The 26,024-nt window shown below is 41.3% G+C and overlaps 1 protein-coding gene across 1 annotated transcript; it reads right to left on the reverse strand.

Annotated features, from left to right (window-relative positions):
- On the reverse strand, positions 1–25,613 carry tube1 (tubulin, epsilon 1). Its single transcript, XM_055635766.1, has 12 exons — positions 25,510–25,613; positions 20,504–20,577; positions 16,306–16,358; positions 16,024–16,084; positions 14,768–14,883; positions 11,596–11,717; positions 10,441–10,628; positions 9,001–9,173; positions 5,682–5,822; positions 4,173–4,313; positions 3,228–3,402; positions 1–1,473 (listed from the first exon to the last, which is right to left on the reverse strand). Exons 1-12 carry the CDS (start codon positions 25,532–25,534, stop codon positions 1,315–1,317), a joined length of 1,428 nt encoding a protein of 475 aa, XP_055491741.1. The 5' UTR covers positions 25,535–25,613; the 3' UTR covers positions 1–1,314.
- Between the last annotated feature and the right edge of the window lie 411 nt (positions 25,614–26,024).

Below are 26,024 nucleotides of genomic sequence, written 5' to 3' on the forward strand. Positions count from 1 at the left end.
AGACTGCAGTCTCCTGCAGTCGCCAAAAAAGTTGCCTGTGGGGTAGGCTCATTACACTAGTTATAGGAAAATAAGTCTCAACTTGGTTGAAACAAAGTCGGCAATTGGCGTACTCCCGCCGAAAGAGTGATTTCAGTCATCAATCAGCGTACATGCGCATCGAAACGATTAAACAATGCAATATCCATATTGGAAGTGATGCACTTCATCTATGTGGATATGCTCCTTAAATGTATTGGACAGGTCAACTCCATGAACTTGAAATGAATACGCAAAATGTTTAAAGAGTAATATTTTGTTTACTTCACTATTTTAATCTCTCTCCTTGGTAGTTTTTGCAAATACCAGGCAACATTATGAAAAGTTCACACGCTAAATTCTCGCGATTTTTTGAATGAAAACACCTATTTCTCGAGAGTTATCTCGAAAGTACCAGTCTAACCCTAACCCATGGTGGTTTTGTAAACAAAAATTCTCGCAATTTGAGTGAAAATCTCACACACAAAATTCTCGCGATTTGAATGAAAACACACATTACAGTGGACAAATTAATTTTTATTGGATTAGATACTCAATTGTCAGAATTGATCATTTTATACACACACACACAATATACAATTTTATAGTAAATCTAAATTATTGCAAATAAAAAGGATAAAAAATAGTACATCTTGTAACATTAGTTCTTTGGTATTTCATTCATTTTTCAAAAATGATAGAAGTTTCAGCAACAGATCCATTTTATAAAAATGCATAAAATGTCATTAGTTTAATCAAACAAGAATACAAGCTATCATAAATATTAATGAAATCCAGTAAGGATTTTATTTACATCCAAAAAGGTTACATCCAGTTTTTCAGAGCAGTGTCTGGGAGTAGAGGGTGATTCAGGTTTGCTTTTCCTAACTTAAATAGACTGAGGCCTATTCAGTAATAGGCCAGCTGACACCGGCTTCCCAAGTTCCCTGCACTCACACTGTGTTTGTGATGAGCCACCAACTCATCATTGGAACAACAAAATATATTGAAATAAATACTATAGTAATTCAGAAAATCTGTGCAATAAAGGTTTAGAACCTCACCGTTAGAAAATTATATATTGAGCAATACATGTTACTGTCAATAAACATTAAACATATATACAGTATAAGTGTATGTAGATACATATTATAGATAATGCATATATCTAATACATGTGTCTAATATATATTATAGTATAATATAGCAGATATTATATGTATAATATGTACATACATTCTCTAATTATTTGTCTAATATTGATTGAACAGTTCTTGCATTTCATTATCCAATATTTTACATTGCAATGGAAAGACGAGGAACATTGTTGATTATTTGTCCTTTAGTAGCATCCAATTGGTTGTACTCTTCAATTAGTGATGTCAGAGAATCGGTTGCTTCTGTGAAGCAGCTTTGTTCCATTCCATCTATATGAAGATAGTGATGAATGTGAGCCTAAAGTGACAGAATTAACATGGGTCATTACTGAAATAATCATGGGATTCATAGTAATATCTAAATATGGGAAGTGAAATAATGGAAATATGTAGAAGAGTTGATTATGACAAGATTTGTAAGCAATGTTGTTGTTAACTATCAATGGATTAAAAGGCTAAAAGGATCAAAGCTTTCTTTTGATATTTTTTATCCATATGCCACTGGAGATCACATTCATACTCATTTCCATTGCATACGGTTTATAAACAGGTACTATGCCATGCAGTTAATTACCTGGCACGGAAACAGGGGCTGATCAGGGATAGTCGGCACGGTTTTGTACTGACATATGTGGGAGATTGTGTTTTACAAATCTGATTTAGTTTTTTGAAGAAGTAACCAAAAAGACTGATGAGAGCAAAGCAATAGATGTCTACATGGACTTCAGCAAGAATCTGATAAGGTTTTGCATGGTTGGCTGCTGTGGTAGGTTAGATCACATGGGATATATGAGAACTAGCAGCTGGGATAGATAATTGGCTTCCTGGAAGAAAGGAGATTGTGAGGATGGAAGGCTGTTATCAGTCTGGAGCCCTTTGACTGGTGTGCCTCAGGGATAGGTGCTGGGACCATTGCGGTTTGAGGTGTATATCAATGATTTTGATGAGAATGTACAAGGCAAGATTGATAAGTTTGCAGATGACACTAAAGTGGGGGTATTGTAGATAGTGAAGATGACTAACAAAAATTACAGCAGGATAATGATCAGCTGGGCAAGTGAGCTGAGGTATAATCATGGAGTTTAATGCAGATAAGTGCAAGATGTTGCATATTGGGAAGTCAAACCAGGGCAGGACATTCACAGCAAATGGCAGGGCCATAGGGAGCATTGGGGAGTAGAGGGATGTAGGAGTGCAAGTACATAGTTCCCGGAAAGTGGCATCACAGGTCGATAAGGTGGTCAAGGTGACTTTTGGTATGCTGGGCTTCATCAGTCAGTGTATTGACTATAGAAAGAGGGATATTATGTTACAGTTGTACAAGTCATTGGGGTGTCCACATTGGGGGCGTTGTGTTCAGATTTAGTCATTCTGCTATAGGAAGGATGTTGAGAAGCTGGAAAGAGTGGAGAAAACATTTTCGAGGATGTTGCCAGGACCTAAGGGCCTGAGCTGCATGGAGAGCTTGGCCAGGCGAGGACTTTATTCCTCGGAGGGCAGGAGGCTGAGGGGTGATCTTACAGAGGTGCATAAAATCATGACGGGGAGATATAGGGTGAATGAACAGTATTTTACCCAGTGTCAAGGAATCTAGAACCAGAGGACGGGTGTATAAGGTAAGATTTTATAGGAATCTGTGGGACAATTTTTTTTCTTCACATGAGCTGCCAGAGGAGGTAGTTGAAGCAAAATTATAACAACATTTAAAATACATTTGAGCAGGTACATGGTTGGAACCATGGTGAGTTAGAAATTTACTGACATTACAATGAAAGCTATGAATGCAAATCAGGAGCTTCAGGAAACTATCAATTAAATTGCAACAACCGAAAGGTAAATGAAATACAAAGCCAGTCAACGCAATGTTTTAAACCTTGAAAAAAATAACAGAATTTTACCTTGCAGATTTATCCCACTAAAGATCAGAATGATGGCACTTCACCACATAAATAGCCAGGCCATACCATTCTATTTTTGGTCTTTCAATATTTCTGCCATTCAGACTGCTGCTAAACACCAACACACTGCAAAGGCAAATTATTTAGAATTTACCTTTTTCTTGTAAAGTTTTACAAAACGATCCTTGAGGTCTGTGAAGGTAGATTTAACACAAGTATTGTTGGCCAGTGCCAACAAAGAATGTGTGTGACCCACGGGAGGTATTGAGCAGAGGCTTGTTTTCCAGCCTTCTTGATTCCATGAAACAAACTGCAGGGAAGGCTTCAATCTGGAAGGAAATATTAAAGTTGATCTTTTATTATTCAACTTGGATATGAATTATAGCCACAGTATTAAAAATTGTTGCTGTGGACATGATTATGTAGTAAGTAACTACTAAGTAATTATTGCTGCAAAACTGACAGAATGCTAAATACAAAATGCTGGAGTAACTCAGGCAGCATCTCTGGAGAGAAGGAATGGGTGACGTTTCAGGTCGAGACCTATCTTCAGATGGTCTGAAGAAGGGTCTTGCCGAAACATCGCCCATTCCTTCTCTCCAGAGATGCTGCCTGTCTGGCTGAGTTAATCCAGCATTTTGTGTCTATCTTTGGTGTAAACCAGCATCTGTAGTTCCTTCCTACACATAATGCTAAATAACTTGATCAACATTAAACTATGTTTTTCTTGTGGGGGGAAAAAGTATTTTCTTGATTTCTTTCAATAGCTTTCCACTGAACGTCAAATCACTCTTAATCCCACTGTATTTCTTTATCTAATACATTTCCAATTATGCTGCAAGGTTTTCCACCTGTAAGATTAATAATGCCGTTTTCATCTCTCCACTCTCACTGTCTGATAGAGTTGTTGAAAGTCCCTTTGTGCGCTCTCTCTCCTCTCCCCTCTCCCCCACCCATTCATAGATATTTTCTCTAATGTTTCTGTTCCATCCGCATCCTTTCTGAAATTTATAACTTGCTTTCACACGTTCCTAGTTCTGATTAAGTATCTTCAACTAAGGAACATGAAAAAAATATATAGGTAAGCGTATCCACATACCTCTCAATATTTCTTCTAAGATCAGATATTAAAACATTTCCCCGGACCATTAATGCACAGGCAAGGTACAAGTTACGTTTTGGATCTGCATGCATCAACTGGTGATCCTTACTGAAAGCATCAGTGAACATCTGATCCAATCTGTTTAAATAAACAAATAAACAGGAGGTCAAAGGACGGTTATGATATTTTTGTGATATGTATATATCAACTGCTCTGCTCTTAAAAGTTGGGCATCCAGATAGATTATTTAGATAGATCCCTGATAAGTCCGGGTTGGCGAGGAATGTGTGTGGAGATTCTAGGGCCCAATCCAGCATGATTTGATCAATAATCTCTTATTACTAAGGTCCGATGTTCCTACCTGCTTTGAAAGGACAACAATTGTACCGGTGCCAAAGAGGAGCAAGGTGACATGCCTCAATGAGTACTGACCAGTAACACTAACATCCATTGTGCAGATTGAGGAGTTTTGGCATGTCAACAAATACTCTATTGAACTTCCAGGTATGATGGAGAACATATGGACTGGTTGCATCACAGCTTAGTTCAGCAACTCAAACACCCAAGAATGAAGGAGACCACAAAGAATGGTAGACATTGCCTGGTCCATCACAGGTACCAACTTCCCTACTATTGAAGCTATCCATACTAAAGGAAGCACTGCCTCAAAAAGGCAGCCAATATCACAAAGACCCACACCCACACCACTCAGGCAACATTCTCAATTTGTTACTATCATCATGAAAGTGGTATAGGAACCTGAAAACCATGACCAGGTTCAAGAATAACTTCTTCCCAGCAACCATAAGGGTCTTGAACACTGTACAAGACAAACATAGAAACATAGAAAATAGGGTGCAGGAGTAGGCCATTTGGCCCTTCGAGCCTGAACCGCCATTCAATATGATCATGGCTGATCATCCAATCAGTATCCCATACCTGCCTTCTCTCCATACCCCCTGATCCCTTTAGCCACAAAGGCCACATCTCACTCCCTCTTCAATATAGGCAATGAACTGGCCTCAACTACCTCAGCCATTAGGATTTTCTATAGTCTGTGTCTTCGGTTGCACTATGGATATCGGTTTTGTTCTATTATGGTTACTAGCACTATGGTTATTAATTGATTGTGTTGTTATTATTATATATTTATCTGAGTGTTATTGCATTTACAGGCATATTAAGCTGCAACAATTAAGAATTTAATTGTTCCATTGCCGGTACATATGACAGTTAAACACGCTTGACGTATTATCAATCCGCAATTCAAAAGTCAGTTTTGTATTTTCTCCCAACTTAAATCACTTGAACCTTTTGATGGTCATTTAAAAAAATTGATACAATTTACATATTAACTTCATGATAACCACCATCATATGTTCCTTAAAATACTAACTTTCTATATGCTAAAGTTCTAACATTCTAACATGAATGTCAGATGTTAAAGTTCGAACATTCTAACATGTTAAATGCTAAAATTCTGACATGTTAAAGTGAAACTCCCACCTTCTTGTAGGGATGTTTACATCAGCCAAGGTGTATAACGGAGTTAGGCTCGAAACAAGGTAATGAAGCCGTGGAAAGGGAACCAGGTTCATAGTGATCTCGTTAAGATCCATGTTGAGGGACCCTTCGAATCTGGAAGAACTGCAGTAAGAACAGGAATTAAACTGGTACAATAAACAATCTACGCAAATTAGTAATATAATTTGTCATGTTCTGCAACATCAGTAATAAAGTAACCTTTCCAGGTCTTATTGTATAAAATATTGACAATCTCACAAAAAAATGAATATTAGTGTACAGTTACAGATTTTTAAAGTAAATAAACTTGTATTTTATGACCTGCAAAGAACTTCTGATGAAAATTCCTCAATCTGAAGCATTAACTGGCTGCTTGCTGACATGCTGAGTATTTCAAACATTTTCTCACTGAATATTCAGATTCAAAAATCATTGCTCTCTGCCTTATTACCCAGAAGCTATGGCATCTACCATTGTCAGATAAAATCTGAAATGATAATTTCAATAACTCGATATTATAACTTGAATAAAAACATGGCTTCACTGCTCTTATTGTGCAGGGTGCAGACTTTACAGCACAAATGTCATCCATTTTGCCCACGGCATCTTAGCTCCCTCTTCAACTTCAATATGTTTTGAAGTTCTTGACCTTTTCCATCATCGTCCCGTTAATATAAACGGGGTTGTGGGTCCATATCCTACCCCTTCCAAAGCCCACAATCAGTTCCTTGGTTTTGCTCGTGTTGAGGGCCAGGTTATTGTACCGGCACCATTTGGTCAATCGTTCGATCTCACTTCTATGCTCTGACTCGTCGCCATCAGTGATTCGTCCCACAACAGTGGTGTCGTTGACGAACTTGATGATGGAGTTCGTACTATGTCCGGCTACGCAGTCATGAGTATAGAGTGAATAAAGCAGGGGCCTGAGCACGCAGCCTTGAGGTGCTCCCGTGCTGATTGTTATCGAGGATGACACATTTCCACCAATACGGATAGACTGTGGTGTGTGGATGAGGAAGTCGAGGATCCAATTGCAGAGGGATGTGCAGATACCCAGATCTGAGAGCATGGTAACCAGCTTGGAGGGGATGATGGTATTAAATGCTGAGCTGTAGTCAATGAATAACAGCCTGTCATACGAGTTTTTGTTGTCCAAGTGGTCCAGAGCGGAGTGGAGAGCCAGTGAAATCGCATCCACCGTTGATCTGTTGTGGCAGTAGAACTGCAGTGGTCGAGGTTCTTGTCGATGTAGGAGTTGATATGCGCCATAATCAACCTCTCAAAGCACTTCATCACCACAGACATTAGTGCCACTGGTCGATAGTCATTGAGGCACGTCACCTTGCTCTTCTTGGCCCTTTTGATGCTCTTTTAAAGCAGGCGGGAACCTCATACCTCAGAAGTGAGAGATAGACACAAAAAGCTGGAGTAACTCAGCAGGACTAAAGGGTCTCGACCTGAAACGTCACCCATTCCAGAGACGCTGCCTGTCCCGCTGAGTTACTCCAGCTATTTGTGACTATCACCCTAATGTTGTTTTTTAAATTCCATAAACAACAAAATCTTCCATTTATGTCCATTGAACTGCATTGTTGCGTTTCCTTGAGTGAGCTTCAGTCAGTATTACTCGCTTGCAAGATCTTTGCTGTTGTGACCTTGACAACCCATAAAGGGGCACACCACAATATAAGTAACAATCCTTAAGCAGTTGCATTCTCCAGTAGTTGAAATAAAATATGACACTTGAAAGACATACAAGAATTCAACTGGATGTTAAAGGAACCCAGACTTTGCTGAAGCTGCAATTCTAGAAAATACTAATGTCTAGGAAAAAACGGTGCTGAGGGAACTCAGCAGGTCAGACAGCATTTGTGAACGGAATGGACATTTCGCGTCAGGATTAATCTTCAGACTGATGAACTAGGGTGAAGAAAGCTTGAAAGAGGTGGGAGATGAGCTTGCAGTGGGGAAAGTAGCAGGGTCAGTGGGTGAAATGTGTGTGCATCACGATGGGCGACAGCAGAAGGGAAAGGAGAAAGAAGAGGGGTTGGGGGTAATTATTGGAAATTGGAAAATTCAATGTTCATACTGTTGGGTTGTAAACTACCCAAATGGAATACATGGTGCTGTTCTTTCATTTTGCTTGTGACCTCACTCTGGCACTGGAGGAAGCCAAGGACTGAAAGATCAATGTGGGAATGTGGGATCACAAACTAGGACCTCCAGCAAACTAGGACCTCCAGCAAACTAGGACCTCCAGACCTGTCTAGTCTGTCTTGTCCTGTGGCAGACTGGACAGTCGGGCATAGGAGAGATGATAAATCAATTAATAATACAAGCGCCTGAAAAGTCTAAGATCAGAGAAAATTCCTCTTTGTTCCCTTTAATGACCAAAACTTGCAAGGCAACAGCAATGACTGTTGTGGAAGATTGTAAATATAAATATGAAGACATTAATTAAGTGCAGGAAAAGGCCATCCAGATAGATTTAATAAGATCAGGGCTAATTCAATAGTAACTTCAACTTTATGATCCTGTCTATCCCCGGCACTTTTCACCTTCCTGGTTCTACCACAACATCCTTCACAGAAATGAGTTGCAAAACATGGCAACAAATATATATATTTTTTTAAATCACATCATCACTGCCTTAAATTGGCAAAACATCCATGATATTGCACCAGTAATAAATAGTTGCATTCTATTAACTATTCAAGGTCAGTTTATTGTCACATGTCAAACTAACTGTTTACCTTCATACTCATTGGGTGCAATTCATTGTGTTTAAATTATTGCATCTCAGGGCTCTGTAATCTCGCAATATTTAAACAATTTTGTAATTTGTTTGTTGCTACTAAAATGGAACATTTCACATTTTTTCCACATTGTACTCCATTTGCCAGATTTTTGTTGGTAACATATCTCTGCCTATATCCTTTTGTGGTTTCTTCATGTCCTCTTCACAATTTACTATTTTACCTACCTTTGTGTCATGTGCTAATTTGAATAAAATTCCTTTTGATTCTTCATCCAAGTCACCTACATAAATTATAAAAAAACCCGAGGCTCAACATCAATGACTGTGGCACACCAATGGTTACATCTGGCCAAGCAGAAAATTATCCATTTATGCTTACTTTTTGCTGTGGGCCAACCAATCTTTCAATCCTCATGAACTTAACTTGTCACCAGGAACTTTTTATTTTCTGCAATAACTTTTAGTGCATTTTATTAAATGAATGCCTTCTGAAGATTATTGGTTCCATTTTTATCGATAGTAATATATCAATTGATCACTCACCTGGTCAAATTCAGAAGCAGGTTGGCAACAATATTGTTCATTGCATCAAATGGCTTTTCCTGTCTTTTGACTTCAGTCTGGCTAGAGATCAGTGTACTCTGCAGTTTTATTGTAGAAGCCATTTTACCAGTACATGCCATCTGATTGATTTTGTTGACTATGTCAACTAAGGACTGGATTTAGAAAATAAAACATTAGTTTAATTTAGAGATACAGCACAGAAACAGGCCCTTTGTCCCACCGAGTCTGCACCGACCAGTGATCCCTGCACACTAACACTATCCTATCTACACACACTAGAGATAATTTCCAATTTTACCAAACTAATTAGCCCACAAACCTGGAGTATCGGAAGAAACGGAGCTCCCGGAGAAAACCCATGCAGGTCACGGGAATAACGTACAAACACCGTACAAACAGCACCCTTAGTCAGGATCGAACTGGAGTCCTTGGCTCTGTAAGACAGCAACTCTACCCCTGCGCCACCATGTTGCACCTTAGGACATCTGCTTTTTAAAATTTGGCATACACAAAAAATAACCACATAAATGCCTGATACTGCAACTCCTGTTGCATATAAAGCAATAGGATGGATGCAGCAACAAAGAAATCCTAAAATACTGCAGCTTGGCAGTTCTGCTGGATTCAACAATTGGTATCCATCCAAAGAAGCTAATATTGGTGGACACCAGCAAAATTCCAAGGCCAAAAGGTAAATGTATACTGGTAGGTCACAATGAACGAGCGGAAGGAAGGTGGGAGGAGAATGAAGAGGCAGCAGGTCATTGTGAAAACTTAGACGAGATCATAGAATCATATTCTTTTCTATCTGGACCTTTTTACTACCAACTGCCAATGTGATATTGATTTGAGTTTTCTACTCCTCTCACATACTACAATTTCACCCTGTCTGAACTTAACAACTATCCCAATATTGTTATTAAACCCGTGGACAAGGGAGGTACCGTTGTAGTGGTTGGGTCTTCCTCCAGCGGAGATCTAACCACTCTACTAACACTCTTCTATGCCTGGCAGAATTTGAAAGTTACCAAAACATCGACCCATGTTCTCCAGAGAGGGACGCAGGTTAGCTTGGGAGTGTTCAGATTAGTATTTCTGCACCACCTGATCCATGCTCAGTGCAGTTAGCTTCTGGTCACAAGCCTTCTCACTTCCCTTCAGCTGCATGGTTTGTCAAACCCAGTGATTTCCAACCCAATGCAATTGTACCCGAGTCAGCAAGACAAAATAATTGAGGCATAAACAAACTAAATGTAGATGCTTGGTCTCCTTGCCGCAAATTTCTCACTCCGTTAATGCTAAACTTAGCAGCCATGGTTCAGTTGTGCAAGCCGCTAGGCTTATTATTACTAACATTTTTGTTAATTACTGGTCTTTTAAGATGTTTAAATGAAATATACATCCTGAAAAGTCACCGACCTGATTTTCAATTGGTAAAACACAATCAGCATGCTCAGTCAGCTCCTTCATGGCGAGAACACTATTATATGGAGAGGTTATAACATCGTCCTCAGCAGAAGGGTAGACGGCAGTAACAAATCGATAAACTTCTGGGAATTCATCCTCCAAGAGGCTCAGGACATAGGTACCCAATCCAGAACCAGTCCCTGCAAAGCAATTTAGTATAAAAATAACTGTAAAACAATTCTTGTTAAAACTTATTTCTCACTTTACAAGTCAAATTGCTCAAAACAAATTATTGAAGCTTCAGTTTATAGATATTAAAGTGCCGCATATGTAAGGTCTTAAATTGCAGAAAACTTGTTTTCTTTAGACTGCTCAGGTTAAAGATACAGGCAACCCTGCATTTAGTCTGCATGGATAATAGAAATTCGCCCTTTACAGAGTTCACAAATCGCTACCTGAAAATTTGAAGGACAGAATTACAAATTGCTATCACCGAATTATGTGGGGAGAAAAAGCAAAGAAATATAAAATAAATCACATTAATGGACACAAGTGCAGATTATGCAGCTTGTGTTATGGAAAATTGTGATGAAGTCTGTTTTCCAGGCATGCAATACCCTAAATTTGAGAACCAGCCCTAAATCATGGGGTTCATCTGTAAAGTATCTACAATCAATTAAAAATAAAAGGCAATAAAAACATGAAATTCTGTAAACACTCAACAGGACAGGCACAATTTGTGGAAAGAAATTGAACAAATGGCATAGGGGTGCAGCTGGTAGGACTGCTGTCTCTCAGCGCAAGAGACCTTGATTTGATCCTGACAGGTATATCTGCGTGGAGTTGCACATTCTCTCCGACTGGTTCACTCCAGAATCCCAAAGGATTATGGGTTTGAAGGTTTATTCAAATTTGAAGGTTTCAAATTCCCCCTAGTTTGTAGGGAGTGGTCAATGGGATAACACAGATTTAGGGTGACCAATGAACTCGGTAGGCCGAAGTACCTGTTTTCATGCTGTGTCTCTAAAGTAATCTGAAGTAAAAATATGTTTCGAACAGACTTTTCCAAGATGCTGCCTAGCCTGTTGAGTACTTCCAACAATTTCTGCTTAGTTTTATTGACTTTCAAAAATAAAAGTCAAGGCATTGTAAAGATGTATGACTCACCTCCACCCATTGAATGAATTAAAAAGAAACATTGCAAAGAATCGCAGTGTTCAGCTGTTTTTCGGAGTATGTTGAGAATTTGGTCCCGATACTGATTACCATACTGTTTGTACCCCACTGCCCTGTGTAGGAAAAACTGATTTTTAAGAAACATAACAAATTGACAGAATTATTCACATCAACAACTATATGCTATGACATATTATTTTTGTAATTGTTCTGCTTCCTCATTAATAAGCTGCACATGAGAAAATACATCAAAAGAAAAAGGTAAATTCCATAATTTTATCAACTTTAATACCGGGTGGCACCACCAGCAGTGGCTGCCTCGCCAACAGTCTGTCTGTCCTTTCTTCTTTTTGTTATTTTTGGTATTTGTTAAAAGTATGTTTTAGTGTTCCTTGGTTTATTTTATGTTGGGGGTGGGGGGAAACTTTTTATTTCCAATCTCTCACCTCGACGGAGATGCTATTTTTTTTCCGTATCATACCTCCATCCCCACTGTGGCCTAACATTGTGGAGTTTGTGGCCTTTCCTGGAAGCCGACGGGCACTCCGCGGGAGTCTGCGCGACTTTAACAACGCCGAGCTTTCGATCCCTTTGCCGGGGGTCGAAGCTCCAACCGCGGGACCTGTGGACTTTAACATTGTGAAGCCTGCAGTCTTTGGTAAGAAGAGGCCGTTTCGAGACTCCATGCCAAGGAGAGTTTCAACCACCCCGATGTGGGAGTTTCGATCACCCCGACGGGGGTTTCGATCATCGGCTGCGGGGGCTTTGATCACCCCAAATGCAGGTGGTTTGACTACCCCCACCGCGGGAGAACAAAGAGGAAGAAGTTTGAACTTTATTGCCTCCCATCACAGTGCGGAATGTGGAATCCATTGTGGTGGATGTTTATGTTAACTTTTATGTGGTTGTGTGTCTTGTTGCTTTTCACTTGGTATGGCTGTATGGTAACTCAAATTTCACTGTACCTTAATTGGTACATGTGACAATAAACTAACCTTGAAACCTTGAAACTTTAAATTCTACCACCAGGCCTTCTTTCCATGCTCTCCACTATTTCTAGCAATTGGGTAGTCTAAGGTCATAAGTGATAGGAGTAGAATTAAGCCATTCGGCCCATCAAGTTTACTCCATCATTCAATCATGGCTGATCTATCTCTCCTTCCTAACCCCATTTTTTTTGCCTTCTCCCCATACCCTCCATGAACTATGGGTGAGATTTTCAAGTAAACCTCTCCTTGCTTTCCTCTGTGTAAATTGGGTCACCATTGCAGATCAAGCGGCTCCATTGGCTTAGGCTATATGCATATTCTTGTCCCCAGGCTGGAAATGTCAAAAGACGAGGGTACATAGAGAGAAAAATTTAAAGGAGATGTGTGGGCCATGAATTTTTGGTTAAAACTGAGTTTGGTGGGTGCCTGGAATGTGCTGCCAGGGGCGATGGTGGATGCAGATAGAATAGTGGCATTTAAAAGGCTTTAAGATAGGCATACCTTATTTCCATTCTTCCTTTTCCCATTCTGCCATATCGGTAATTTATTCCAAGAATCCTTTAGGCTTCCTTTAAAAATATCCACACCAATCTTCCCTATTGTATTTCCTTAAATCCCCTGTTACAATTTACTGTTCCCTAATGCTCACATTGTACAACATAATTCTATATATCCATTGGAGTCTTATTATGTTTGTCCCTTCTCTAGTTTTCTGCAGGGGCCAAATATCCAGTCCATACAAAAGCCGTGGACATGGACATCTTGCAGGCTTTTTCCTGCAGTTTCACAGGGATGTACCCACCCTGTGATTATTCCACTGCGATTATTCCATTAACATTTGAACTTTTGTAGCACATCAATTCTCAATTTTCAATAAAAGGTACCTTGGTGTAATAAAGGTGCCTATATTATTTTTTTTCTTGACCTCTTTATCCCCATTTACCTCTTGCATTGCTCTTTATTGCCCCATTATGACGCTCCAATCACCCAATACTTTCTCTAGATTCTCGGTGAAAAAGATCACAAAGTATTCTAATTTCTCTCTGTAAAAGACATTCATCATTACGCCAAACAAGCAAAGATTCAAAGCACCATTTGCGACATTTGCCAAAAGAATAAGATTCTGTAATTGCTGTGAATATAAACTGTTTACAATCCATCTTTGAAAATCTTTGCCTGTTTCACGAGATCTAAATTATTTTCTGTTAGAATATTAAGCCGTATCTACAGTAAGAATAGCAGGAACAGCTGGATAGACAAATCATAGAGAGGTGTGTGAAGAATAGGACCTAGTGGTTGAGGCTTTCAATTTTTAAACATTTAAAAAATATTTTTAATATTAACTGAGTTTGACTTATTGTAAAAGTTCTAGAAGGGGTGGAATTTTTTTCGAGTTTGTTAAGGAATTTAAAAAAACAAACAGAGTATAGATAGTCCTAGTAGAGAAGGGGTAGTAGTCGATGTAATCTTAGAGAATGAAGTTGGGCAAGGTGTGGAACTGTCTACATGTGAGCCTTTGGAGGTAGAAAAAAAGGAATCCATGTATCAAGATAGTTATGCAAACAAATACAGTAAATATAATTTCAAACAAAAGCAGGCCAAAATAACAAACTTAGATAATTAAATTTAACAAAGTAATTCAACAACATAAACATTCTAACTAAAGATTTAGCAAATGAAAAATATGGTTAAAAATATTTCAGGTACACACCAATAGGTAGGAGAGGCTCAGCTAGTAGTACTGCTGACTTGCAACTTCGGCAATTTAGATTCAATCCTAACCGCCAATGATTTTTATGTGGAAATTGTACTTTATCCCTGTAATCCCATGGGTTTATTTCTGGTAGTCCAGTTTTCTTCACATCCCAAAGGTGTGTCAATTGGTGGGTTTATTTGTTTCCTTATAAATTGCCCCCAGTGTACGTGAGTGGTAGAACCTGAAGGAAGCTGATAGACATGTGGGGAGAATAAAATTAGATTAGTTTAGGATTGGGATAAATGGATGATAATGTTCAGCATGGAAATGGTCTGTTGCGATGTGTTGTGACTCTATGATTCAATGACAATAACTTCATAAAGTCCACTTAGATATTAGGCCAGCTAAGTTATGGAATTGAAGGAAGAACTTTCATGGGTCCAACAAGCCCTTTTGCACTAGTTACATGTTTCCTTACCAATTGTTACCGGAACCAGATACGTCTGATATAAGCTGTTTACTGTCAAAAACATCTCTCAACGGACCCTGAAGTAATTCATTAACGACACCTTCTTCCATATCAATGAGAACTGCCTAGAAGGCAAAGAATATTGTCAAGGAATTCCAATTACATGCAGTGATTCAATCAGACTTAACTCAACAATCATAAGAATTAGGAGCAGGAACTGGCCACTTAGCCCCTCAAACCTTCTCCTTTTCTCTTCAGATATCTACATCTGCCTTAAAAAATATTCCCAAATTCTGTTTCATAGCTCTTTTACAAAGTGCGCTAAAAAAAAAGTGACCTCATCTGTCCACAATCGGCGTCCCTCACTTTAAAACAGTCACCTGAAATTCCAGAGATTTCCTGACAAGAGGAAACAAGATGAAGATATCTGGACAACCATATACAAGAACAAGGGGGTAGGAATCCTAGTGAGTGACTCCACTCCTAACCCCCCCAAAGGCTGTCTGCCAACCACAAGGTTCAAGCAATTGAGGTGGAATACTTTCCACTTGTCTGGATGTGCACAGCTTCAGTGACACTCAAGAAGCTCAACACTATACAGGAGATAGCAGCCCACTGGATAGGTACCCCATCCACAATCATTCACTCACTCACTCCTCCACTAATACACAGAAATCTAGAAGTAATCTGCACCATTTGCATTGCAGAACATATCAAGACTCCTTGATCGCACCTCCCGAACCCATAACCTATACCAGTTAGAAGGACAAGGGCACCAATAGCATGAGGACAGCGCCACTAGGAAGTTGCCCTCCAAACCACACTACAACCTGACATGGAAGTATTTTGCCATTCTTTCATCATAACTGGGTCAAAATCCTGCAAGTTTCTCTTTAATGGTACTCTGGGTAACCAACGCCTCAAGGACTGCAGCAGTTCAAAAGCAGATCATCACCACCTTCACGGGGGCAACTAGGGATGGGGAATTAAATGCTGGCTCAGCCTGATCCCTTGATTGATTAAAAACGAGGACCCTGCGGAACTCAATGGTATGAAAAGTTGAAATAACATGACACTGCACTTTGAGAAAGCAATAAGATAAAGATTAAGATGCAAAACTTTGCCAATGCTACATAGGATCATTAGCAGAACATCTACCATCTTCTTTCTCATGAAGTATTCTGGCAAAAATGTATTACAATTATCACATTACTGCTAATTTAAATCACCACTATAATTATACTTTAAAATTAATGTAATGTTACCCGAGCTTTGAGTGTTCGAATTAGTCCCTTGGAAAGATTTATACCATGTCCATCACTGTATCTGAAAAATAATTGGTCCATAAAATGGGATAATGATTTTTCATCAAAGGAGGAAGTAGCAAAGCTGCAGATATATGCCTTTCAGCTATCTGAAAATTCATTTCCTATTACATATAATTTAAAGTGTATTAAAAGTATTGTTCAGTTTGTTCCCACTCATTTAGTCAACAATGTTTTCAGAATTTATGATTAAGAGCCCATTTGCAAAATCATATTGCTTACCTTGTGTCCACATTTCTAAAAAAATTGCTGAGAGCTTCATCATAGATGCCTTTCTAAATTTAAAACAGAAATAAAATATTTCATGTCTCTCACTGTAAAATCCAACTCATCCACTATAAAATCCAATGAACACTTTCTTCTATGTAAATGGCAAATCATCACTAATTGATAAACTGGATTTGCACTAAAGAAACGGCAGCAAAGTCAGGAAGAATCTGAACACCTATTTTGCAAAGGGAGCTGGAAAAAAAACCAATCATACATTAACAAAATGCAAACGTGGCTGCTGTATAATTCTAATCGTATTCACTGAAGAGCTGTTCATTTTATACACTACTGACCGTAGATCACTTCAAGCCAATTTCAAACATTGAAATATGCACATTACAATCCTGAAAGTATAGGAAATAACTGCAGATGCTGGTTTAAATCGAAGGTAGACACAAAACGAAGAAGGGTCTCGACCCAAAACATCACCCATTGAGTCTCAAGAAGGATCTCAACCCGAAACATCACCCATTCCTTCTCTCCCGAGATGCTGCCTGTCCTGCTGATTTACTCCAGCATTTCGTGTCTACCTACAATCCTGAAATTGTTCTGTTTTTGCCATTTTTAAATATAACTACATATAATTAAACATTTGCACAGCAAAATGGTCTCCTATTTGACGAAGGACATTATTGCTATTGTGGGAGTGTAGCGTAGGTTCACCAGGTTAATTCTTGGGATGGCGGGACTGACATATGATGAAAGAATGGGTCGACTGGGCTTGTATTCACTGGAATTTAGAAGGATGAGAGGGAATCTTACAGAAACATATAATTCTTAAAGGATTGGACGGGCTAGATGCAGGAAGAATGTTACTGATGTTGGGGGAGTACAGAATCAGGGGTCACAGTTTAAGAATAAGAGGTAGGCCATTTAGGACTGAAATTAGGAAAAACCTCTTCACCTAGAGAGTTGTGAATCTGTGGAATTCTCTGCCACAGAAGGCAGTGGAGGCCAATTCACTGGATGTTTTCAAGAGTTAGATTTAGCTCTTGGGGCTTAAGGAATCAAGGGATATGGGGAAAAAGCAGAAACGGGTACGGATTTTAGATGATTAGCCATGATTATATTGAATGCACCTATTTTTGCACCTATTTTTCTATGTGCCTGTTTCTAAAATCACATCTCAAGTTACTCATTGCAGCAAAATAGATTAATATTTAAATACAATTTGGAAAAAGAATGTTAATTGCATACTGTAGCGGCACCAAACGTGGTGAATAAGGCCAGACGTCAGGCAGGTTAGAACAGTAGTTTTATTCAGGTGTTACATGTTAAGTTGGTCCGCTAACGTAATTGTCATTGCAGCTGTAGCTGAGCGAGGTTGTTTTCTCGGCCTCAGCTGCCTGTTGACTCCCCCGGTCTCAAAGTGAGATAAGCTTAAGTAGCAGGACACTCCCCCTAGGCTGTGACGTCACGTGCCAGCCCTCGTAGCTACTGACGAGGGTTCGACCATAAGTGGGCTGTGTATTAGCTGACGCCACAATACAATAAATGCAGCTGGACATGTAACACCATGAAGAAGAGTCTCGACCCAAAACTTCACCCATTCCTTCTCTCCAGATATGCCACCTGTCCCACTGAGTTACTCCAGCATTGTGTCTATCTGTGGTTTCTTCTTACACACCATGTCTTTTTCTTCCCTCAATATGAGCTCATGAGTTATATTGAAACATCAACAACTTAATTGGCACAATGCCAAAACAATCAATGGCAATCAAGTAATGCAATATATAGAAAAATTTATGTCACTGTAAATCATGAACGTTATCAATACTTTTGACTTTATGACATTTCACATTCTCTATGACCGACTCTATGAGATACCTACACTCCTGCTTCTTACCAAATCCAGGATTGCAATTGTCTTTCCCTTTTTCCCCATTTCTTTGACTTTGGTATTAACATGGGCAAACCAATAAGTGCACATGCTTGATTTGTTTTAAAATTAGATAAATTCTTTAAAATCTGTCCACTTTTTTTTTTATAATCACTCTTCTGAATTCTATTGTGGAGATATTCCCTAGATTGAATGTATATAAAGGGGATGTCCCACTTGGGCGACATAATCTGCTAATTTAGAAGAGTGTCTTCAACCTTTAAGCTCGAGGGTACTTGCCTGGAAAGCCTCGAGCTGGGTCGACCGTCCACATTGAAACCGCGAGCTGGATCGACCGACCGCGCACACACACATCGCAAAGGCCGTGGCCAGGAAAGCGGGGGAGCACCGAGGAGTGGGCGATGACTTACCTGGATCGTCGTTTGAAGCTCTGGAGTGTTGGGCCTGCTGCTTCAACATCAGAGCTGTGGTTTGCGGAACTCCCAGCCTCAGGCCGCGCTAATTTTAATATCGCGGAGCACTGGGAACCCTTTGCCGAGGACCGCCAGTGTGAATCTCCACCCAGCTAAGCCTGTGGACTTCGGGAGCCGCGCTCGCCGGTAGGAAGTGGCCGATTCGCAAGTCCAAGCCGCTGAGAATGTTCTCCCGTTCCGACGTCGGATGGCGACCCCCAAAATTTATTGTACCAATGGCCATGAGTGGGGGTTCAAGAGGAGGGAGTCAGTTGGAGACGGGAAAAGGGATCATCAATGGGGGCTGGGACTCCTTCCCATGGAAGAATGGTGTGAGGCAGAGGCGGCGGAAGAAGAGATCCAAATCGCGGCGGGCGCAGAACTCATTGAGGTGGGGACGGAGGGGGACAAAGGTGAGGCCTCTGCTGAGGACAGACCGTTCGGTATCTGAGACGGGGAGGTCATGGGGGATGGTGAAGACACGGCAGGGACGGGGGGTTGGGGCCGGAGGAAGGCAGGTGAGTGGACTGAGACCAAGGCGATGTCTGGTGAAGGGGTGGTGGATGGTCATGGGGGGGGGGGGGGGGGGGGGGTATGAGGACTGTAGCGTGGGTGGGGAAGAGCTGGGGTCACATGGTTTGAGGGGAATGGGGAGGACTCAGTGGAACAGCCAGAGATTACCAGGGTTGTGGGACTAGCACTAAGCTCCAGCGCAGTCAAACCCAGGGGATTGGGAGTCTGCAGCGTGGAAACTTCAGGCCCAGTGCTGAGTCCAGGCTGCAGGTAAGGTGACGGCTGCGGGCTGCTGGAGGGCGGTGGAGTGGCCAGGGTCAGCGGGCAAAGAGTAGTAGGTCCTGGTGTGTGGATGGTCGGTGGGGCGGCCAGGTTCGATGGGTCCGGTGAGGCAGCGAGGTGAGTAGGCCCCCCTAGATCTCGAGGCCCTAAGCTTAAGCTTGTCTAACTTATACGTAAATCCGGCCCAGGAAGGGGGAGGGCGAGGGAGACACTTTAAAGAAGTTTAATAAAGTTAGCGGGCGTTTTACCTACCAGTAGGTCTTCCTTGGTCCTGAAAACTTCAATGAGCCAATCAAAATGCCCAGTCAGCAAAAGAGATTGCCTACGGTTGCCCTCGACACCATGTAAGTAAATAGTGACCCCACTGCATTGCACCAGGAGTTAAAAAGACTCATGCCAACCAAATTTTACTCGCAGAAAATGTTACAACATGCTGAAAATGTTTCCGCGACCTAGCTGAGGCCACGAGTATTCTAGAATTTCCCTCGAGCATGAAGGAGAGTTCCAGCGACCTCACAGGACCTCCTAGGACCACGTCTCGACCATGCTGCAAGTTTGAAGGTCGAAGACACTCTTCTAAACTCGCAGATTCAATCGCCCAAGTGGGACAGCCCCTTTTTAAAAAGACAAACTGCTAGAGGAATTCAGTGGGTCAGGCAGCATCTGTGGAGGAAAAAGTCCGTTGACATTTCAGGTCAAGGCACTTCATCTGGATTGAAAGAGTATAGAAGGGAGATAACTAGTATAAAGAGGTGAAGTGGGTGGGACAAGAGCTAGCCGGCACCTGCAGTTTCTTGTCTCTCCATTAAATGAGATTATTTTCAAACTTAAATTATTCCCCGGCTGTGTATTCTGTTTTCTCTATTTATCCACAACATAATTGCGGTCATTAAAGTAAATGTTTATTTAAAAAATAAGACATGGTGCAATATAATTAGCTGTATATATTTTATGCAGGTTAATATTCACATTTAAATACAATTTTAATTAAGAATTTATCTGATATCTAAATAGACTGACGTGCGAGCCACTTTTTCCACTTAGTTGTGTCTCATTTATTTACCTTGTTGACATTTGCATGTTCCCGTAAGACCAAGTTCCAAAATCGACAGCCAATTTGGTTCCCACACTGACCTACTGAAAATAAGAATGAAAATATGTCTAGAATTTGTTAGCAAGTAAATCAGTTTGGAATGGACCAACAGATATATTATCCAAATGCGTGCCACTAGCAAATTCGACAATGCATCAGGCCCGAGATGCACACCGTTTAAATCTTCATCTCTCTCCACAACCACACCTCTGCTACAGCCACAGTCACTCAAGGCGTTCCCCAAGGCTCCGTACTCGGCCCCCTCCTCTTCATCATCTACATCATCCCCCTTGGTCAGATACTCCACCACTTCAACCTGGACTTCCACTGTTACGCCGATGACACCCAGATCTACCTCGGCACCAAATCCTCCCACAACCCTCCTCTCCCATATCAACTCCTGTTTGTCAGCTATAAAAACCTGGATGCAACATAACTTCCTCAAACTCAACAGCGATAAGACAGAATTCCTCCTCATAGGCTCCAAAGCAACACTCAGCAAAATCAATAACCCCACTCTCACCATCGACGGCACCACTGTCTCCCCATCTCCCAAGGCCCGCAACCTTGGCGTGATCTTTGATTCCACCCTCTCCCTTGAGCCTCACATCCGCCATGTCATAAAAACCTCCTTCTTTCATCTCCGCAACATCGCCAAACTCAGACCCTCTCTCACACTTCCCGCTGCTGAAAGACTCACCCATGCCTTCATCTCCTCCCGACTGGACTATTGCAACTCACTTCTCCTTGGCATTAGCTCCACTTACATCAACCGACTCCAACTGGTCCAGAACGCAGCCGCCCGACTCATCACCCACCAAATCCTGGCATCACATCACTCCAGTCCTCAAACAACTTCACTGGCTTCCCATCTCCCACCGGATCACCTACAAAATCCTGATCCTCACCTACAAAGCCCTCCACCATCTGGCCCCCCCATATCTCACTGACCTCCTCTCCCCCTACCAACCCTCACGGTCCCTCAGATCCACATCAGCCCGTCTCCTCTCCATCCACAAGTCCAACCTCCGCAGTTTTTGGGACAGAGCCTTCTCCAGGGCAGCTCCCAGGCTCTGGAACTCCCTCCCCCAACTGATCCGCAATTCCGTGTCCCTCACCATCTTCCAGTCCCGCCTCAAGACCCATCTCTTCACCTCTGCCTATCCTTAGCCCCACGTCCCCCTCCCTTTTCATCTGTGCATTACTTGCCTCATATTGTGTTTTGAATTGTATTCTGTCTTTACTTTGTGTACTAGTCACGTCTCTACTATTTATTTCATTCCCCTTACATGTTTTTCCTCTACCTGCTAAATTTTTGTAAGGTGTCCTTGAGACTCTTGAAAGGCGCCCATAAATAAAATTTATTATTATTATTATTATTATTATTATTATTATTATTCAATCATTCACATGTTTAAAGTGTAATGTTTTATTATTAATGACACACACACGGTTGATTGATTTATTTGTGCAAAACAGTGAAGGAAGACCCTTGCTTTGTTTCTCTGTTTTTTTCTCTATATATATATATATATATATAATAACAGCATGAATTATGATCTGATTTCCATACGTGAATATACTAAGGCATATTCATGTGCTACACCTGTTGATCAGAGCCTGGCTCTACTGTGGAATGTAATTAGGAATGTAATTTAGCCTTATTCATACCTAATCCAATTTAAAGCATAAATATTGCATTCAAGTATGTTAAAAGACTCGCTACAGTATGCACCTGATTGCACAATTTCAAGCTGAAAAATGCAGGTCTCTTCCGTGGGAGGGGGGCACCCCCCTCCCACACCCTCTCCCCCTCGGTCACTACGCTCCCTCGCAATTTCTCTCTATCAACTCTCACCCAATGTTTGCAGCCTTGTTGTTACTGTATGTTGTGTTGATACTTATGAGCGGAGCACCAAGGCAAATTCCTTGTAAGTGTACATACTTGGCCAATAAACTTATTCATTCATTCATTCATTAAGGCTGCAGTGGGGTGTGTAACAGTGTGTTTCTGGTAAAGCCTAAACAAGGCCTCGGTGAATAACTGTTACGTGGTAACACTGGCAACAACAACTTCTATCACTTTGCTGTTTATTAACAACAGTTTTGTGAACACAAAAGAGGGAGAGGGTAACCAGGTTCCCCAAACCGCTCCGTCATTCAAAACGATCACGGCTGACATCTGTGGCACTCAACTATTCTTTGGTGCCAGTTTCCTGTAATTTTCAATTCCTTGCACTTTCAAATATTGGTCTATTTTCCACCTTTAAGATATTTAATGATCTAGTCTCCACCGCTCTGAGGCAGAAAGTTCTAGCGAATCACTACCCTATGAGAGAAGTAGTCATCTCTCACATCTCAGTTTTAAATCACCAGTCCCTTATTTTGCAGCTGTGTCCTCTTCTCTCCCATTAGTGGGAATATCTATCTTGTCAAGCCCAGGATCTTATAGATTTGAATAAGGCTCCCAACATTTATCTACATTTCAAGGAATACGGACACAAAATATCTAACTTCTCTTGACATGACAACCTTCTCATCCCAGGAATTAGCCTAGTGAATTTGCTTTGGACCAAAGGCTCCTCTAGTATCTTTGCTTTGGACTGCTTCCAGTGTTAACGCATCCATTCTTAATGGGACCAAAACAAAACAGAATGTTCCATGTGTGGCTTCACCAATGACCTGTATAAATCTAACAAATTCCTATTCTTAAACTTCAACCAGTTTGCAATAAAGGCCAGTAGGTCATTTGACCTTTTCACTACTTGTTACTTCTACCTGCCATAGAAAGTATGGCACACTTACATGAATCTTAAACAGTTAGCAGGCAATATCACAGCTTGGTTTTGGAGCAGCTTTAACCAAGACCACAAGAAATTGCAGACAGTTGTAGATGTAGCCCAGTCCATCACACAGACCAGACTTCCCACCATTGACTCCATCTATTCTTTACACTGCCTCCAAAATGCAACTGGCCCACCCAGTCATTCCTTCTTCTCCCTGCTCCCGCCCAGCAGAAGGTATAGAAGCAAGATAGTGTGCACCACCAGACTCAGGAACAATTTTGTCCCCTCTGTCATCAGGCTTCTGAAAAGTCCTTCCCTGAGGATGCTGCCCGATTCACCTCTACTCTATAGTGGAAAGTGGACTTTGTCTATGGAATTGATGCTCCACAATGCTGAGAATTATATTCTCTGCATTGCCTCCTTTGCTCTATCTATTGTACTTGAATTTGACTTGATTGTATTTATGTACGTTATGTCTGATTCGTCTGTACAGCTTTTCACAGTACCTCAGTAGACAACAATAATAAATCTAAACCCTTTCAACATAGAACAATACAGTACAGGAGTAGACCCTTCAGCCCACAACATGTGTGCCCACCATGATGACAATTTATTAGCGTCTATCCCTGGATTATAAACACCAGATTTCCTAACAACCCCTATATATGAATAATCTCTGACAACTTTATTAAATTCAAAAGTCCAACATATTCAAGTCATTCCTATGAAAGAACTAGCTTCCTCTCTCTCCTCATTTGGCAACTGTTATTTCTTGTCAGTCTTGTGCTGTTGAAGCTATCATTACAAATATATGGAAGTAAGATCACCATAAAGAGTGATTGTTATACCTTCTAATTTAGAGACAAAAATCAATTTATGGATATCTGCAAAAACTGAAACCATTAACCTGGGGAAAAAATATAAAAATATATAATCTCATCTGTCTGTACACGAGCTTCATTGATTTGAAGCATCACTTTAATTAGATATTATTCTGTCTTTTGATTCCTCTACCCCACCCCATTTGCCTGGTTTCCACTACATTCTATCAATCTATCTAAATTTAGTTTGTCAAGTGTACGAGGTAGCGTGAAATGCTTTTTTGTTGCCTGCTATCCACTCAGCAAAAAGACTATACATGATTACAACTAAATGTCCACAGTGTACATATACAGGATAATGGAATAACATTTAGCGCAAGATAAAGTCCAGTAAACTCAAATAAAAGATCGTCCAAGGTTCTCCTGTGAAGTAGATGGTAGGTCAGATTCACTCTCTAGTTGATGATAGGGTGGTTCAGTTGTCTGATAATAGCTGGGAAGAAATTCCTGCCTTATCTCATTGCACATGTCTGACCAAATTTCTACAAAGCCGGGTGCATGCCAGTGTTGCAAGTGCACTGGAACATCAGCAATATCATTTGCCCTGCTTTAAACCTGCCTTCCTCCTACTATCAGGGCATTCACAGACTTTTGTGCCTTTGGCTGGTGCCCACTCTCAATGCAGCAGCCCAGAGCAGACCAGATGAAATGTATAGGAAGGAACTGCGGAAGCTGGTTTACACTAAAGGTAGACACAAAATGCTGGGGTAACTCAGCGGGACAGGCAGCATCTCTGGAGATAAGGAATGGGTGACGTTTCATGTCAGAGTGATACAGCCCTTATGTAAACAGGCCCATCGGCCTAACTTGCCCACAGGCCAACATGTCCCAGCTGCCTCAACTACCTCGTCTGGCAGCTTGTTCCATACCCCCACCACCCTTTGTGTAAAAAAAAAACTACCCCTCAGATTCCTTTTAAATCTTTTCCCCTTCTGCTAAACCTCATGTCCTCGATTCACCTACTCTGCAAGAGACTCTGTGCATCTATCAAATGTATTCCTCTCGTGATGTTATACACCTCTATAAGATCACCCCTCATCCTCATATGGGGGAGGAATTGAGACCCAGCCTACGCAACCTCTCCCTGTAGCTCAGACCTCTAATCCTGGCAGCATCCTCGTAAAAAAGGGTCGTGACCCTTCCATCAGTTTCCAGTTTCGATGTGCCTTCCCCTGTGACAATAAACTTAAAAACTGAAAACTTTAATGTGTACCGAGATACAGAAAACAGCTCTATCCACCAGGGCAAGGCAAGGCTGAAAGGAGATGCACGTCTCCCCGCAGCCTGACATTCAGCCGGCGGCACTTACCTTGCACCACGACAGACTGGGTCATGCTGAGCTCCGCTCTCCTCCTCTCTCCTCCTCCTCCTCCCCGCACACACCGGCCGGTCAACCACCCCCTCTCCTCTCCCACCCTCTCTCCCTCCCTCTCTCTCTCCCTCCCTCTCTCCCTCTATATCACTCTCTCCCTCTCCCTCTATCCCTCTCTCCCTCTATCTCTCTCTCCCTCTATCACTCTCTCCCTCTCTCCCTCTCTCCCTCTATCACTCTCTCCCTCTATCACTCTCCCTCTATCTCTCCCTCTCTCCCTCTATCACTCTCCCTCTCCCTCTATCACTCTCTCCCTCTCCCTCTATCTCTCCCTCTATCACACTCTCTCTCCCTCTCTCACTCTCTCCCTCTATCACTCTCTCCCTCTATCACTCTCTCCCTCTATCTCTCTCTCCCTCTATCCTCTCTCTCCCTCTCTCTCCCTCTATCACTCTCTCCCTCTCTCACTCTCCCTCTCCCTCTATCACTCTCCCTCTCCCTCTATCTCTCCC

The sequence above is a fragment of the Leucoraja erinacea genome, chromosome 5 (assembly GCF_028641065.1).
Source record: "Leucoraja erinacea ecotype New England chromosome 5, Leri_hhj_1, whole genome shotgun sequence".
Lineage (NCBI taxonomy): Eukaryota > Metazoa > Chordata > Chondrichthyes > Rajiformes > Rajidae > Leucoraja > Leucoraja erinaceus.

Coding starts and splice junctions, on each gene's coding strand:
- tube1 (XM_055635766.1), bottom strand. CDS start 25,534: ATGACCCAGTCTGTCGTGGTGCAAG. Junction 16,085..16,305: donor TTTAGAAATGTGGACACAAG/GTAAGCAATATG, acceptor ATTATTTTTCAG/ATACAGTGATGGACATGGTA. Junction 4,314..5,681: donor GTAAACATCCCTACAAGAAG/GTGGGAGTTTCA, acceptor TTATTTAAACAG/ATTGGATCAGATGTTCACTG.